Raw genomic sequence first — 18,657 nt, 5'->3', positions numbered from 1 at the left:
ATCCATGGGATTGCAGAGTCGGAAAGACAGTGACTCAACAATGGCAACAATAATTTAGGAAGAGCAGCCTTACAGCGCAGGGGAAACCAGACTCTCCACCTCTCAGAAAGCTTCAAGGGAAAACCTTTCTACAGATGACGGAGACTCCGGCTTAATGAGGGGCCCCTGAGTGGCGAGGCGCACCCTGAGACCTTCACAGCCCCCGGTGTGGAACCCCAACCGCCACGTCATTTCCCTCATAAAATGCTGCTGTGCGTTCCCATGCTGCCTCGTGTACCTCACTGGGTGGTCTCCAGGATAGATCATAGATCCCAGCTAGAACTACTTCCACTGTCTCACTCCTCAGTTTACTTCAAGCTTACTTTCAGGCACCATCCTTGACTTCCCTTGCTTTTCTGTCACCTGCGTGAGCAGTCACATTTCTCCAGGGAGCCATTTTTCACAAAGAAACATTATTTAAAATTTTGCCAGAATTCTGGCATCCTAGCTGGAGGAGAAAAAGCCAAGCTGTATTAAGATGCAAACACAGGGTGTTTGGCCAGGCCCACCTGCCGAGCCCTGGGCTCCTGCTTCCAGCCCGAGCTGGGGAAAACGTGCTTGAGGTGTGGGGAGGAGAATTCACAAACACAGGACACCATGGGGCTCAGATCCTCCACAGCCCAAGGTTTGCCTCACTGGATGACCTCAAGAGAGGGCCTTACCTTGGGGATGAAGCGATCTGTCCCCAGCCAGTGCTGTTTCTCCCTCCCACCCCCCACCAACCCCACACCCGACAAGAACCCCAGCTAGAAACAGAGGGAGTGGCCTTTTCCTCCCTGGCATCCATTAGGATTGGGAATGATGCTTCCAGTGAGGAAACTTTTCTTTTAGGACCTCCATTGACCAAAAAATACTTGTTGGGTGAGAGAGACTTGGGCTATTTTAATTACTCTACGTATGCTCAGGGCATTTTAAGAAGCATATACAGACTCTTGCTGACTATCTGCATTTTGAGGCTACTTTTAAGACAGAATTTCTGTTTTAAAATGAATGTTTAGTATCTGCGTGAGTCTCCATTTTAAGTGCCATATTGCCCTCTATTGGTAAGAACTCAAAAATCTCTATTGTCTATGGTAATAAAAATTAAAATAAAACTAGACAGTCAAATATATGCTTTGTACAGAAATACCTTTAGTGCTGGTATATATTCCTTTTGTCCTCATTCTAAGTGAAAATCACATTTGTTAAAATGTGTCAGCAATGGCTTCTGAAACAGTTCTTGTAAATTTCATAAATTAATATTGCTCTGACATTTTTCTCCTCTCTTATGTAAGCTTCTCATTATATTTTATAATGAAAATCACTGTTTTTCTTTCACGTAATTTATTTCAGGGAATATGCAAATTATAATGTCTGTCTAATTTATGCAGTCGTAACAAAGTAGGTTTTTTTTTTAATAAATGACCATCTCTCTTCCTCCCAGCCCTTTCAGCGCAGCCTTGGCAGATTACTGGATGCCTGTGGATTTGTACATTGGAGGGAAAGAGCATGCTGTCATGCACTTGTTCTATGCAAGATTCTTCAGTCATTTTTGCCACGATCAAAAAATGGTCAAACACAGGTGAGCATTTACACTGCTTTGCAAAAGAATTCGGTTTCTTGAATAGCAGCTGAAAGCAGGTGTCAGTTCTTCTGGAGCAAGGTGAATACATATGTAGCAGAAGAACTCTTATTTTTCAAGTGTGCTTTCGAGGTCACTGTCAGCCTTGACGTTGGAAGGCCACTTGTGCTGTTGAGTCAGTCCCAGCCCGTGCCGTTTGCCTGCTCACATAGGATCTTCGCTTCAGCTCTTCTCTGTTAGGTGGAGTTAAATCTCTGCTAACGGAGACTTTTCACCTGGGAGGCAGTGGAGAGCTTTCATTATGTTACATGGCTTTTTATAGCTTCTCGTGCGAGGTCATGTTTATCATCAGGTCCGTCAGTGTCTGCTGTGTTTCCAAGCTTGACTGAATCCTGTCTCAATATATCACTGATAAAAGTGTATGATGGATTAAAAGCTAGGGGAAAATCCATTGAGAAATTTGTTCCCTGTTGGTCTGTAATCTGTTCCCCATGGTGTTCAGAAAGATGTGTGTGTGGGCTTCTTTCCCATGAAATACCTCATATATATATGTATATATATATGTGTGTGTGTATGTGTGTGCATATATATAATGTGTATAATATATATATTTAATGTATTATACAATTATAAAATTATACAATTTTAAAATAGAATGACCATCCATGCACCCCCTTGTCACATTTGGAAATAGAGTCTTAGAGGCCCCTTAGAATACCCAGGCTGCCCTCTCCAATCAGATCATCCCCATTCCTACACCTCTGCCTCTCCCCTCACACAGTGCCATTTCTGAATGTTGAATTATGCATTTCCTTGCTTTTCTTAAAGTTATTACTTCTTGATGTATTCTGACTTAATTTCTGTCTTACACTGAGGTACGGTTGATTTACAGCCTCGTGTTAGTGTCAGGTGTGCAGCAAAGTGATTCGGTTTCATATATACATATATATATATTTTATGTAAAACCGTCTTTTGCAGATTCTTTTCCCATATAGTTTATTGCAGAGCATTGAGTAGCGATCCCTGTGCTGTACAGTAGGTCCTTGTTGATTATTTATTTTATATATATTATTGTGTATATGTTAATCCCAAACTCCTAATTTATCACTCCCCTCAGCCTTTCCACTTTGGTAACCACAAGTTTGTTTTCTACCTTTGTGACTCTATTTCTGTTTGTAAATGAGTTCATTTGTATCATCTTTTTAGATAGCACCTACAAGTGATATATATTTGTCTTTCTCTGTCTGATTCACTACACTTAGCATGATAATCTCTAGGTCCATTCATGTTGCTGAAGGTGGCATTATTTCACTCTTTTTTGTGACCGAGTCATAGTCCGTCGTATATTTGTATGGCATCTTCTTTACCCGTTCCTCTGCTGACGGACATTTAGGTTTCTTCTGTGTCTTGGCTAATGTCTGCAGTGAACGTGGATGTGCATATATCTTTTCAAATTATGGTCTCCATAGTGGTTGTACCAATTTACATTCCCACCAACAGTGTAGGAGGGTTACCTTTTCTCTGCACCCAACATTTGTTATTTGTAGATCTTTAAAATCTTATTCATTTATTTACGGCAGTGCTGGGTCTTCATTGCTGTGTGTGAGCTTTCTCACGCTGTGGCAAGCGGGGGCTGCTCTCTAGTTGCAGTGCGTGGGCTCCTCGTTGAGGTGGCTTCTCTTATTTCGGAAAGTGGACTCTTGAGCGCACAGGATTCAGTAGTCGTAGCTCGAGGGCTCCAGAGCAAGGGCTTAGTTGCCCCAAGGCATGTGGAACCTTCCCAGGCCAGGGATCAAGCCCCTATCTCCTGTACTGGCAGGCGGGCTCCTTACCACTGGACCATCAGGGAAGTCCTGTTTGTAGACTTTTGATGATAGCCATTCTGGCTGGTGTGAGGTGCCACCTCAGTTCAGTTTGATTTGCATTTCTTTAATAATTGGCAGTGATGAATATTTTAAGATATATGTGTTGTTTCTGTCTTTGAACTTTGTAAATAGAATCATATTTCACATATTCTCTCTTGCTTCCCTTGCTCAGCATTTTTGGAATTTCATCCATCTTGCTGCATTGAGTAGTTGCATTTCTCTTTTATTGCCATCTGGTATTCGATTGCTTGGAATAGAGTTTCTAATACAGAGTTCAGTTCATGTCCATATCATTAATGTCCTTGGGCTGTTTTGTGCAGCTATGAACAAAACTGCTAGGAGCATCCATGTATGTTTCCTGACATACACACATGAGCAGTTCTCTAAGATATGTGCTTATCTTATATATGTGGGATTCCCGAGTTGTAGGATTACTCACATGATCAACTTTAGTAAGAAACCCAGGCTGGCTTTCAGATTGATGATAGAAACCTACACTGGCACTACCAGAGGTGAGCATCGTATTGATTACTTGACATCCTCACCACTACAACATACAGTGCTGCCATCCCCGCATCTCCGTGGAGGACGGGTTCTGGGACCTGCTGAGGGTACCACATCTGCAGATGCTCAGTTGCCATGGTCGGCCCTTGATATCCAGGGGTTCCACATGCTTGGATTCAACCTACCACGGATCATAAAACACAGAGGGCTGACTGTATTATCCAACTGTAAGACTTTTGTCAGACTTGTGGTTATATAGTGGATGACTTTGTGAGTTAAATTTGAATTTAAAGACTTAATGAAGTTTAGCATGTTTTCATTCTGTTTATGAGCCTCTGTGTTTCTGCTTCCGTTAATCCCTGCTTGTGTGTTTTGCCCTTATTTCTTCTGGGCTGTCTTTTATCAGTTGTAGGAATTATATAAATATTCTGGATGCTATGTGTATTGCAATATTTCTTCCCAGTTCTTGGCTTGTCTTATTTTTATGGTGTCTTTTGATGAACAGAAACTTAATTTAATGTAGTAAATTTTAATAATCTTTTCCTTTATGGCAACTGCTTTTAGTGTCTCAATATCTTTAATGGAATAGTCTATTATTTCCCCCACTGATCTGCAGTGCCCTTTCCATCATAAATCAAGTTTTTGTGAATATACAAGGACCTATTTATAGGGTCTTTTTTTTTCTTTGGTCCATTGGTCTATTTGCTTTTTTCCATGCCATTAATAGTTATTTACTGGCATTGTTTATTTTAATTCTACAAGTCTCAATATCCAGTAAGGGCAGTCCTCCTACTCTGTCCTTTTTCTTTAGGAGTACCTTGACTATTAATATATTTGGACTTCTGTTCTTCCATATACATTTCAGATTCCGCTTGTCAGATTCCACAGAGGTTATCTGTTGGGCGTTCAACTGAAATTGCATTGGATCCACATACTTATTAATCTTTTCTCACTCTTGCTTCTTGCATCTCTGAATTGAACATCTGAAATCATTTCCCTTTTATCTGAAACATAAATTAATATTAATACTTTAGAGTCTCTTTTTTTTTTTTTTAAGTAAAGGACCAACTGTTAGTTCTTATTTACCTAAAAATAGATTTATTTCAACCTCATTTCTTAGTTTGCCAACTCAATAACACACTTAAAACAATGTGTTTTTTGTGTCCGATCTGGCTTTTTCACTTGTTTGTCATCAGGACAGTAATTCAGGTTCTTTTGTCTGCCACTCTGCCTGGAGCACCATTCCTGAGGGTTTTTTTTCAGTTGTTGCTGTGCTTGGTTTTTTTCATACAACAACCTTTTAGAATGTTTTTTAATTGAAGAGAATAAAAGGGGAAAATATATCTAGTCATCTCTCTGTCCAGTTAATTGATGTTAACAATTAAAATATTAAATAATGAAAAAGTAATACATGTCTAAAATTAAAATTTTTTAATTTAACTGCATAGAAAGTAAACATTGAAATCTTCCTCCCTGCAGCCTACCTTCTACCCTTCTCAACTGTTAACAGTTTCTCTTGATTTCTTCCAGAAAAATATTTTGTATCTATTGATATACTCATTTTAAAATGTTTCATGTATTATATATATGTCTTTGCTTTTTTATTTTATAATATATCTTGGTGATCTCTCTACATCAGCATTTATAATTTACGCATAGTTGTCTGTCATATGGATATATTGTAATTTATTTTAGCAGTCACCTTAAGTCACTTTCAGAACCTCTAAAATCCAATTTCATTAAAATGAAGTGCCTCGAAAGCTCCCTCCCTTTTTACCCCGTCCTCAGATCTGTTCCCACATTCTGGTCATGCACACATGGATTAAGTCTACAGAAAGCTAATTTAGGATATAAATTAAATGCTTAAAATAATTCTCATTAGTCCCAGAGACATTCATGTGTAAAAATTAACCCATCTGCATCAGAAGGCCACTAAACACATTAATAGCATTAACCCTCAGGGAAGTATTGATAAATTACAGTCATCCCTGGTGTCCACTAGGGATTAGTTCCAGGACCCCCACTGATACCAAAATCAGTAGATGCTGAAATCCCTCATACAAAATGGTGTAGTATTATTTGTATGTAACTTACAGTCTCCTGAATGCTTTAAGTCATCTCTAGATAATTTTATAATGCCTAATACAGTGTAAATGCTATGTAAATTGCCTGGCTACACCAAATTCAAGTTTTGCTTTTTGGAAGTTTCTGGATTTTTTTTTTTTTTTTTGAATTGATGGTTTGTTGATCCACAGGTTTGGAACCCACAGATAAAGAGGGCTGACTGTAGTTACAGTGTTTGTAACTTAGATTATACCATTTGCCATTCTGCCTTGCATTTCTTCTTTGTGGAAACTTCTTTACCTCACTAGATATAAGCTACCCTGGGGGATGGAACCTGTGTCCTGTTAACTATCACAGTCTCATGGACATTATCTCAGCAAATATTTGTTTCAATCAGTTGAGTTTAACCCCATTGATATAAACAGAGTAAAATGTATGTTCTTCAAAGGAAATGTTCTCCTTGGGATAGGGAAAGTTGGATAGAGAAAGGCTAAGTTCAAACATCAAGTACAACCTGAGAAATAATTCCTTCTCATGTAGGTTTAGGGCTTCCCAGGTGGCTCAGTGGAAAAAAAAAAATCTGCCTGGCAGTGCAGGAGATTCAAGAGATATGTGTTTGATCCCTGGTTTGGGAAGATCCCCTGGAGTAGGAAATGGCAACCCCCTCCAGTATTCTTGCCTGGGAAATCCCGTAGACATAGGAGCCTGCTGGGCTACAGTCCATGGGGTCGCAAAGAGTCAGACATGACTGAGCGTGCATGCACGCATGCAGGTCTAGAAACAAAGACCACAAATGATTTCTGGCTTCTTAACAGTAGGGTGCATTTCTCAGCCTTGGAACCATTATTTGTAGAAGGAATGAATGAGTCAATAAATTACCTAATGGCTAACTAATTTAAGATGTAGGACAGGACCTGGCTACTTTTCCGACTTGTTTGCGTTGTTTTCAGACTATAGTCAAGCAGAAAAAGATTTGTAGCATTCCGACATAATTTTACAACACTGTTTTGGATGTGACTTGTTTCTATTAAATACATTTCTAAAATTTGCAAAGCCTGAGGTCCACCTGGAATTTGCCTTACCATCAACTTTAAGGGCCAACTGTATGGTATAAATAGAAATATACCTATGCAATATATATTTTAAAAATTCTTCCCAAGATGGTTCAATTCTATTCCATGCCTTCATACTCCCCCCAAAAGAGGGAGAGTTAAGTCCTCAGAAGGCTGACCTTTCTGAAGAAGGTGCAGAAAGTCATCTTATCTCTGTTTCTCAGCACACTTGTCAGCACTGCTCCTGTTCAATCACATCAGGGCAACAGTAGCGTCTGAAAACTCTTTATTTCTGAGCATTACCTCTTTAGTGGAGGTGTTTTGTAAACCAGTTGGCCTCAGATGAAATGAAAATCATCCACTTTCTGTGGTGAGTAATTCAGAGCTCTCCAATTAGCATTTATTTTAAAGCCCCCAAACAACTTTATCAAGCTGGTCTAGGGCGAAATTTTGAGACCTGTCAATCACGTGTGTGTTTCTCTTTATTTATTAGCTCCTTTTTCGAAATGTGTATAAATTGGAATTTCCTGTCTATTTCTGTATGCCTTTTGTTTTATCAGGAGGGACTTGGGACTTCAGTTGTCCCGCTTTTTGTTTCTCAGTCAGTCGCTTGGCCACTGTCTCAGGTAGTAGGTCTGGACTGGGAGTCCTGAAACCTCTGCTTCCTGCTCTTGGTCCTGTGATTAGTGGTGCAGACGAGAGTTCTAACCCCTGTGGTTCTCCCTGGCCTCATAGATTGGGGATTCAGTCACCTCTGAGTACCCTTTTCACTCTCTGATTCTGGTTAAATGTCTTCAAATACAAAAGCAAAGGTTTATGTGGATCTAATAATCTTCCTATTTCCTAAAAGAGCCCGGGCCCTTTCTTTCATCACTTGCACATTTAGGTCTGCGGTTTGAATTTCCAGAAGGGCTCTTTACCATTTATAAGAAGAAACTGGCCTCTGGATTAGAAGTGCCAGCCCATGGTACAACTGGTGCCTTTATTGTGTGTCTGAAACGTCAGGTTGATGATTAAGCTGGAAGTTATGTCAACAGGAAATTTGCAAAAGAAGAAATGCAAGTGATCAGTAAACATACTCTAAAATGTTTATCTTGTTGGCAGCAAAAGGAACACAAAATAAGCGTTTTCCATACAGCATCCCAGCGAGAGTGGGTCTCTCATGCACTACAGTTGGGAACAATCTTCGTGAAAAGCATTTTAGCAGTATAGAGGGAGTACTTTAAAAATAGTCATAAAATAGTGCCTTAAAAAATAGTTTTGGGCAAACTAATTGCACTTCTAGAAATCTATCCTAAAACACAAACTAATACACAAGAATGTCCATATAAGTATGATTTCAAGTATTACCCCAAACCTAAATGCCCCAGAATGCTGAGAAAGGGCAAAGTATACTCCATCTCTATGGAGGACTCCATACAACTCTTTATATATATTACAAAGGATGTTGAACACCAAGGAGAAATACATCTGAAGTAATCAGAAGTGAAAAAACCAAGGCAGAAATTTGTAGATACAATTTGATTCTCTGTCTTTACATGTACACACACCAGTACACACACAAAGCAAGAGAAAAGACTAGAAAAAAAATTATGTGAGCATGTTAACACTGGTTCTCTCTGGATGGTGAGCTTATTGATGATTTTATTATTTCTTAATGGTTTTTTTCCCCAGATGTTTTTTTCCCAATGACTATGTGACTCTATAACAGAAAATAAAGTGAAGTCATTTACAGTTTATATTCTGAAGCAGGGAAGTGTGCTGGGCATGCAATGTGATTTGTGAGCATGGGGGAGTAGCGGGGTGGAGGGGAGTCAGCATCAGCCTCAGCTGCTCATACAACCCAGAGAGACTAAATTCCCAGAATTGACGTTCTGTCTGCAGTTTGCAGTCATCAAAGGGTGGGGTGGCGTCAGAAGCTGCCGCTTCCCGTGCTGACAGCCAGCTACTGACCATTGTGAGCTCAGCAGGCCTCCATCTGTGGTCCAGGGAGCTTTTTCTAATCACACCAGAAATGGAGCTATTAGGAAAAGGTAAGGAAAAAAAGAAAGACTTTACCTGAGTCTCATGGTATTAATAAGACTTCCTTCCAGGCCCCTGGCTATCTGCTAGGAAATGGAAACAGTGATATTTTCAGACAAGCCACGTCTCCATGCTTAGAAACAGGCCAATTATGTGAACACGATGGCCCTGGACTCAGGGCAGGGACGAAGAGCAAGGTGAAGTTAGTCTGAGAAGTCCCAATTAGAGACTGTTTTCAGAGATCTGCAGCTTTCTGCTTTCTTCTTTCCAGATCTACATAGTAGCCGACTGACCAGGCAGGAGAGAGGGGAGCAGGTTATCCAGGGTTTCATAAGTAAGAAAATGTCACCTGCAGTCACTGGTTTTGGCTCTGATGAATCCTGAGATTCTTTTAGCCACATCTTGACTAAGACATTCCTGTATGCAGTGATTTTTGTAAGGATGCTTTAAATAGCCTGCCTGTGTTCTGAAATTCCTTGTTAATCCTAATGATTAGTCACCTTTCTCCCTCCCTCCCTTCCTCACACCCACCTTCCCTTCCTTCCTTCTCTCCTTCTTTGGACAAAGGTGCCTTTCCGTGACCAGCAGGAATTAGTTGTAATTTCTGAGTTAGCACAGTCCAGACTGTCAAGGAAACACTTGACAACTCCATCACTTTTCATCATTCTACTTGCGTAGAGCCGTGCTTCAGTGCATATGAAAGTAATCCAACCCTCAGGGTGGTATTGAAGGAGTAAGAGGAAGTCTGACTCAAGGAAAAGAGCACTAATTTGTATTCATGAACGTGAAACCCATCTAGGCCTTCCCCAAGGCCGAGGCCCTGCACAACGCCTCCATCTTTGATGGCTTCGGAATCCGAAGGGGTTTGTTGGTGGCTTGGAGTGGCAGACTTTTCACTTTCTTATCATAAAGCTCCCTGCTATGCAGAGCCGTTATGACACGTGAATATCTCGGTTGCTTATACAGTTTTGTTCGCAGGTGCCTTTTGGTGAATGAACGTACAAATGGGAAATACACTAATTACACTGTTGTGGATCTGAATCATGAGCTTGGCAGTGTGGTGTGACGTCTTCTCCAGCAGGACCCTTGACGTCCCCTTGGCCCCCATGCCCATGCCACCTGCTTCTCTGTATCACACTCCACGCCTCCTCCTTGCTGGTGATTTATGAGCATGTCTTGGGCCACCCATTTTCCTGTAAGGTTTTTGATTGAGTGCAAGAGGGGTCTGTGCCGAGTTGTCGCTCAAATACAAACATGACTCCTCATTCAGAGCTGAACTACACCTAAGGGTAAAAGGGCTGAGAAGCGGCTTCCCAGAGCCCCGAGGCCCTGGAAGAGTGGAGGGGGAATCACTGGGGACTGAGCAGGATTCCAGGAACTGGGCGGCCCCTGCCCCACTGTGGAATTTGTCCCTCTTCCACACTCATTCCCTGCTGATGTTCCCATGGGCTTCAGGTGGACAGAGTCTGAAATCTTTGAGCATGCCTCTCTCTGCAAAAAGGGCCTGGCCCTACTTGGAAGCAGTAGCATCCCATGCCCACCCTTCATCCCCTTTCTTCCCTCATCTCTTGTCCCCTCCACACCGTCCCCTTCTCTGCTCCTGCAGATTTGTTTATTCGTTCATGGAAACAAACTCGACATAGCTCAAACCAGTTGCCTTAACTGAGCATCTGTGATGAACTGGGTGCCAGAGGGGTCTTCACGGATCCTCCTATTCCCCACTCTCAGGGAAAGCAGGCAGCAAAGAACTCACATGAGCGCACAGTGACATGTAATACCTGCCCAATGCAGTTATAGGAACCACACTGGACACACCGAAGAAACAGCAGCTAATTTTGCCCAGGAGGGCCTGAGACGCCTTCCTAGTGGATTTGGCGTTTGAGTGGAGTCTGGAAGGAGGGGTAGAGTTCTGACAAATGGGCACTTCAGGGAACAGTGAGTGAGGACACGGAAGCGCCTGTGGGCAACGCGTGTAAGAAAGAGGAAAGGAAGCGGAAGAGGGGCGGAAGTCCTCCATGGCCGAGCGAGCAGTTTGGACTCGGTGTGGCAGGAGTCGGTCTTCAGCTCTGACTGGACTCTCTGTTCCCCCCCGCAGCCCTGAGGGTGGGCAGGCCTCCGTCTGGCTCAGTGACAGCAGGCAGGCCGGCTCCGTGAGGGCAGGGCTGGCCTTGCCCTAAATGCCTGGCTCAGCGCTGGACATGTTGTAAGCACTCAGTAAATAGCTGCGGAATAAACAAATGGTAGGTGTCACTCTGCTTTCTGAGCACATGATCCCAAGAATCCTGAGGCTCAGCCCGAGTCCACCAGGACATGCAGCCGTGGGTCCGTGATGGGGGCAGGGGCACCGGGGCAGTCTTGCCATCCCTGCCCTAGATGGCCCTTCCGGCCACCACTGCAGTGCTTCAACCCTGGGGGAAGGCAACCTGCATGAGGCTCAACCATCAAGTTGCGTGGTTGCTAACTTTCGGAAATTAAGACTTATTTAACTGGCAGGCCTTGTTTTGGGTGCTCTGCTGTCTGAGAGGGAACGCCTGCCTTTCTGGGAAAGGCCTCCAGTGTGGGTGCTCCCGCCAGATTCCCTCATTCTGAAAGGGGTAGAAGTGGTTTCGAAACAGGCAAAATTGATCCATGGTATTAGCAGCCAGGCGGGTGGTGCCTGGGTGGGGAGACGGTGCCTGGGAGTGGGAGGAGGGGGCCTCCAGGAGGTGGGTCACATTCTGATCGTTGACCTGGGTACTGGTTACACCAGTGTGTTTATCTTGTGGAAATTCCTCAAGTTTTACCAGTAGGAATTACAAGCTTTTCGATATGTGCACTTTACTTCATTTAGAAGTTCACTTTTAAAAAAGAGAGAGAGTTATAAAAGATGAGGGCAGAGAAGTGTGTAGCTTTAGGCAGAAAGCCTGGAGTTAGGGTCAGAATCCCACAGGTTGAGGGTTGAGATGGGGGGTTCAAGGGTGGGAGGGAGACTCAAGATGGAGGGGATATATGTAAACTTATGGCTGATTCAACGTTGTATGGCAGAAACCAACACATTATTGTAAAACAGTTATCCTCCAATTAAAAATAAAGGGGCTTGCTTCCCTGGTGGCTCAGTGGTAAAGAATCCACCTGCCAGTGCAGGAGACATGGGTTTGATCCCTGATCCCACATCCTGTGGAGCAACTAAGCCCCTTGCGCCACAGTTACTGAGCCCACGTGCTGCAGCTGCTGAAGCCCGCGCCCCCTAGGGCCTGTGCTCAGCAACAAGAGAAGCCACCGCGATGAGAAGCCCGAGCAGTGCAGCTAGAGTTGTTATTGTTGCTCAGTTGCCAAGTTGTGTCCAACTCTTTGTGACCCCACAGATTGCAGCATGCCAGTCCTCCCTGTCCCTCACCAGCTTCCGGAGTTTGCCCAAGTTCATGTCTGTTGAATCAGTGATACCATCCAAACACGTCACCCTCCGATGCCCTCTTCTCCTTCCGCCCTCAGTCTTTCCCAGCGTCTCTCCCAGGGTCTCTTCTGGTGAGTCAGCTCTTCATAGTGATCAGGTTGCCAAGTGATTGGAGTTTCTGCTTCATCATCAGTCCTTCCAGTGAGTATTCAGGGTTTATTTCCTTTAGGATTGACTGGTCTGATCTCCTTGCAGTCCAAGGGACTCTCAAGAGTGTTCTGTAGCACCACAGTTCGAAAGCCTCAATTCTTTGGTGCTCAGCCTTCTTTATGGTCCAATTCTCACATCCATACATGACTACTGGAAAGACTATAGCTTTAACTGCTGACCTTTGTCAGCAAAATTATGTCTTTGCTTTTTAATATATGGTCTATGTTTGTCATAGCTTTCCTTCCAAGGAGCAGTCTTCTAATTTCATGGCTGCAGTCACTATCCTCAGTGATTTTAGAGCCCAAGAAGAGGAAATCTGTCACTGCTTCCACCCTTTCCCCTTTTATTTGCCATGAAGTGATGGGACAGGATGCCATGATCTTAGTTTTTTTAATATTGAGTTTTAAGCCAGTTTTTTCATTCTCCTCTTTTCACCCTCATCAAGAGGCTCTTTAGTTCCTCTTTGCTTTCTGCCATTAGAGTGGTATCGTCTGCATATCTGAGGTTGTTTACATTTCTCCTGGCAATCTTGATTCCAGCTTGTAACTCATCCACCTCAGCATTTCGCATGATGTGCTCTGCATATAAGTTAAATAAACAGGGTAACAATAAACAGCCTTGCCGTACTCCTTTCTCAATCTTGAACCAGTCTGTTGTTCCATACAGGGTTCTAACTTGCTTCTTGACCAGCATACAGGTTTCTCAGGAGACAGGTAAGATGGTCTTGATATTACTATCTTAAAGAGTTTCTCACAGCTTGTTATGGTTCATACAATCAAAGGTTTTAGCATAATCAATGAAACAGAAATAGATGTTTTTCTGGAATTCCCTTGCTTTCCCTTTGATCCAGTGAATGTTGGCAACTTGATCTCTGGTTCCTCTGCCTTTTCTAAACCCAGTTTGTGCATCTGGAAGTTCTCCATTCATGAACTGCTGAAGCCTAGCTTGAAGGATTTTGAGCATAACCTTATTAGTATGTGAAATAAGCATGACTGTATGGTATTTGAACCTTCTTTAGTACTGCCCCTAGTTTGAAAAAAAAAAAAAAAAATTCCAGAAGGTTGCAATTCTATCCATCCCCAGAAGAGGGCAGCATTGCACCACTTAATAACCTGCAAGAATGAAGCCCAAGCTCTTTATTTCTGCCCCTGCCCCTTTTGGAAGCTTAAAGCTACTGATTTTGATCATCCTACTGATAATCTTTACCTTTGGGATCCAAATTATTCCCTCCCTTCTTCCATCCCAAGGACATATTTCTTATTTCTATTAAGAGTGACCAAAGCCATGTACTAAGAGTGAGAAAGGAAAGGAAAAACCTCAAAAACTAGTGCACAGGGACACTAGAGCCTAAGTCGGTAACGGCACGTTCATCCTCCCGCCACTGAGCCCAGCAGGAAGAACGTTGCAGAGTGTCTCTTTGTGTGAGGCAGCAGCATGTAAAATTATTTGAGGAAGATTCCTAAAAGATGAGCTGGTGGTCAAAAATGTGCACCCCGGGGGTGTGCAAAAGTCGGCCCCGTCGAGCCCACTGATGCCCAGGGAAGGCCCCACCGGGTGTGGGGGAGGCCGCCCTCACACGTAGGACACTCGTTCAGCTTGCTGTGTAGCCACTGTCTTCGTCTGCCCAGTAAAAGTAACCATATGATTTTCTCCTTCTGTTTTAAAACTGTGTTATATCTTCTCTTGTAATGAGGTTAAAATCCAGGTGCCACCCCAGATTGGATGGAAGGCACAGATGGCTTCAAGAGCTGGCAGCCCCAAACATCCATGTCTTCCTCCCTCCGTCCCGCCGTCCGTCTGTCTGTTCATTTGTATTTTTTCATCCATCGTCCGTGTTTTGAACATGTTTAAAGGGCCTGTCGTCCATGGAAACAGTGCTAAGCGCTGAGACAGATGAAAGGACAGTCCTTGTCACTACGGGGTAGGGCGGCGGTAGACGGGTATTTATGTTGTCATCAGTACACAGCCTGGGCGTGCTCCTCATGGCCGAGCATGCTGGACATGGCAGGACCCAAAGGAGAGTCCAGAGCTGCCTGCAGGGGACAGGGATGCCCACCAGAGAAGGGGGTGCCTGCGCTCAGTGCTGAAGGCCGGGTCTGGGTTACCCCAGGAACTCAGGCTGAGATGGGCATTCCTGCCGAGTCCTAGGGAGCGTGGCTGGTTCTGGGGACAGCCAGGTGTCCCTGGGACCTCTCTGAGGACCAGGGGCACTTGTGGAGGGAGAGGCCCAGAGGGCAGACGGGGCTGGCGGCAGAGAGAGCTGCACACTCGGTCTCTGGGCAGGGGCCCTTGAGCTTCCTGAGGAAAATGCAGATCTGGGGTCTTGGGCATCCAAACCCCAACCTGCCCCGGATGCAGCGCGTGTGGCCCAAGGACACCAGGTTCCTCACGGTTCTGTGCCTGTGTTCCTGAGAAATGGGAACCACAGACACCATTGCTCCCCCTTAAAGGTGCTTCTGGGGTAAAAGTCAGCCTGAGATCCAAGTACACTGTAACAGATCATTTTTCACATCACTCATGTTGTCTGGGAGTCTTCCTGGGACGTGGTACAGAAGGACGTCATTCTGCCAGTGGTGACATTGCTGGTGGAATGTCTGCGAGGTAGAAGGAAGGCAGTTTTGTGACTCAAAGAGCTTATTAAGATAGCTTTTGGAGCCAGAACAATGGGGTGACTATTTTTCTGCATGTACGTCTTCCAAATTAACACGGTCCCATGGTGGACAGGCCCTATGACACTGAGTAACTTGACTAATTTCCATTTAATGTTAATTATATCGGGTGTTTTACACCTTGGCAGATACCCCCACACATACACACACCCCACCAAACTCACATATGCACACACACATACATACACATGCTCATAACAGGATTTTAAAACACAGAGACTAGGGGTCCTATTTTTCTAGCTGACCTTCATATCATTTTCAGTCATCCCCGTTGTTCCACTCCATCCCTCTGAGTCCACTGGAGAATTTCCTTTAAACCGCATCTGTCCACACAGCTGCTGTGACGGGCTGCACGGTGTACAAAGCAGGGCCCTGTCCAGAGGCCTTCTTCCTCTGTACAGGGTTCATCTGTATTAGCCTCGAGTGTGAAATGAGATTCTGTTAATTAACAAAGCCAACACCCTGTGCCTCCATCACTAGAGCTGCGTTTGTGCTCTGCTTGGCCTCTTTGAGGTTATTGGGTCTTTGAGTTGTTTGTTGTTTGATCCGTAAAGTCGTGTCCACCTCCTTGCGACCCCATGGACTGCAGCACGCCAGGCTTCCTTGTCCTTCACTGTCTCCTGGAGTTTGCTCAAATCCATGTCCATTGAGTTGGTGATGCCATCTATTGGGTCTTTGAGCCTCTAAAAAGCCACTCCATGTACGTGAGCTTGAAGCCCCCGAGGGTTCTCATGTTGATGCTGGGGGTGATGTCGGCAGAGAATGTCAATCTGTCTCCTCGCTCAAATGTTCCTCCCTGTGCTTTATAAGAGCGAGATATGGACACGTGCTCTCAGCAGAGGTCTCCACAAATTGAATGTGGAGTAGCTCTTTCTTACATACTTTAAAACTGCACAGCAGTTTCAAATCTGAAATAATTTCAGTTCGAGGGTCAAACCTCTGCTTGTCCTCTTAAGAGAAAACGTCTTCAGTTCACTCTTCAGCCAGTAAGGGTGTGACTAACACTGCTTTAAAAAAAAAAAAAATAGGCACTATAAATAAATTATAATCCACCCATATAAAGTACTGAATAGATGCTGAAAATGAAATGAATCTGGGGAATTCCCTGCTGGTCCAGTGATTGGACCCAGTGCTTTCACTGCCAGGGCCTGGGTTCAGTCCCTGGTTGAGGAGCTAAGATCCCGCACGCCATGCTGTGCAACCAAAAGGAAAAAGGAAGTAGATCTGTGTGGACTAGTAGTAACTGCCTCATCAGAGGGCAGTAGGCCTGGGAAGACAGGGGGAGAGGTGTTTGAATTTGAACAAAAGCGGTATAGTCCTGTATAATTTGCATGATTTAAAAATATTAAAAAGAATTTAAGCAGGCACTGTATAGAAGTTAAGGAATGGATTATCTTCATGAATAAAACCCCAACGTAGACCTCTTTATATCATCCTGAACTTTTCGTTACTCCGGGCTCAGCATAACTGACGCTTGTGCACGCATGTGTGCTCAGTCGCTTCAGTCATGTCTGACTCTTTGCAACCCTATGGGGTCTAGCCTGCCAGGCTCCTCTGGGATTCTCCAGGCAAGAATACTGGAGTGGGTTGCCAGGCCCTCTTCCAGGGGATCTCCCCGACCCAGGGATCAAACCTGGATCTCCTGCATTTCAGGCGGATTCTTTACCGGTGAACCACCAGGGAAGCTCAACTGACCTTTGTACATACCTTTAAAATTTACAAGCAGTTTCATGCAGTTGTTTCATTTAATCCTCCCAACAACCCTTTGAGGGCAGGTTTTTATGATCCCTATTTTACAGATGAGCAGACTGAGGCTCAGAGTAAAGAAGTGACTTGCCTTGGCTCATTGAGAAGCAGCACAGAGATTCCAATCCAGGACTGCCAGCTGTGAGGCCTGGTGTTCATGGCACTTCACCACGTTGGAAAGTCGTTACTCTCCACTGATTTGACCTAGTTTTCTTAGCATTTATGTGTAAGGAGCCATTTGTGCAAGTTGAGTCGACAAGCGGTCAGCCTGTTTTCACAAAGAGCAGTTATCTGTACTCATCAGCTGGTAAGGTTTGTACTGCTCTCTCTGGATGCTTCCAGTCCCCGCCCCACCAGTTTTCTTCTCCTGTTTTCTTTCCTCAGAGAGCCTTTTCATAAACTGCTGGCCCAAGGCCTTATCAAGGGGCAGACATTCCGCCTACCGTCTGGACAGTATCTACGGCGAGAGGAAGTAGATCTCACAGGTAAGAATGGCCCATCTGGTTGCTCTTGGAGCCAAGGAATATTTAGCTAGGAGGAACAGAAATCCACACAAAGGCGGGTTTCACCCAGGCACATAGGGCCATCGCCCAAACCCAGCTGCAGGGAGGGGCAGCATGTAGGAAGCCGCAGCCAATGCTGTCTCCTCTGTCGCTCTCCAGCCTCTAGTTCTGCTTCCTGCTCCGCTCTGTTCTCCTGCCCCTGCCAGGCTTGGATCCCGCTATCCCTGGCTTCAGCATGCAGAGTGCCCTTGGGCAGATGCAGGGCCACCTCCTGCCTCACCTCCTCGGGACCCCTGACTCCAGTGCCCAACAGCGTCAGCCCTGGCTCCAGTGCCCTCTCTCAGTTCCAATGCAGAGAAGGAGACTTAACCTTGTCAGGTGTCCTTCCTGGTCCCAGCCGCTGGGGCTTGGCTGCAAGGCCACCTCATCCCCACACGGCCAGGGAGGGCGGCCTCTGTCAGCACCATCCAGACAGAGAGTGTGGAGCGGGGAGGAGAGAAGGAACAGGGCTGCACAGCAGGACCCACGTGTAACGTGAGCCCAGCGAGCTAACCCCACGCGTGGACCCCGCTTATGGGGTGAGCTCACCTTCTGGTGACTTCACACGGACGGGGACCTCCCTCCAGGTGAAGTGACCTCAGACATGCTCTGCTGCCCCGAGACCCTGGCAGGTCAGCTGCCAGCTGCCAGAGGAGGCCCCGAATCCATAAAGAAAACAGCAGTGTGCGAGTCCTCCTTATCCTTTTTTCCTGTCCTTTTTGTATATACGTGATTTACTTTTTAAAAAGAGGGCATTGCTTTGTCTTGTTTTGTGGCTGAGAAAAAGCTGGCAAGTGTACTACCAGTTCATGAAAGGCAGATTTGTGACGGGAGGTGGGCCTCATTTACTTGAAAACCAAAGCATGATCACGATGTCTAAAGGGAGAGAACACGTCACACTAAGTGAATTAGTGGGATTCTTCAAGTGGACACGTTGAACGGCTCCCTCAGTGTTTCCGGATTGGATACGCTGTGAAAACCGGCTCGGCATCCCCCGCTACCTACGCGTC

General features: G+C 44.8%; 1 protein-coding gene across 2 annotated transcripts in view; it reads left to right on the top strand.

The window, feature by feature from the left end:
* Positions 1–18,657, top strand: part of LARS2 (leucyl-tRNA synthetase 2, mitochondrial) — a 147,133-nt gene that overhangs the window by 106,032 nt on the left and 22,444 nt on the right. For both annotated transcript variants that reach the window (XM_070358886.1, XM_070358885.1), the window contains exons 14-15: positions 1,463–1,600; positions 17,490–17,590. In XM_070358886.1, coding sequence (XP_070214987.1) covers positions 1,463–1,600; positions 17,490–17,590 — 239 coding nt within the window. The remainder of the gene's footprint in view (positions 1–1,462; positions 1,601–17,489; positions 17,591–18,657) is intronic.

This window comes from Bos mutus, chromosome 22, assembly GCF_027580195.1.
Source record: "Bos mutus isolate GX-2022 chromosome 22, NWIPB_WYAK_1.1, whole genome shotgun sequence".
Classification (NCBI taxonomy): domain Eukaryota; kingdom Metazoa; phylum Chordata; class Mammalia; order Artiodactyla; family Bovidae; genus Bos; species Bos mutus.
The sequence above is the reverse complement of the archived record's forward strand: the minus strand, read 5'-3'. Positions and strand labels throughout refer to the sequence as shown.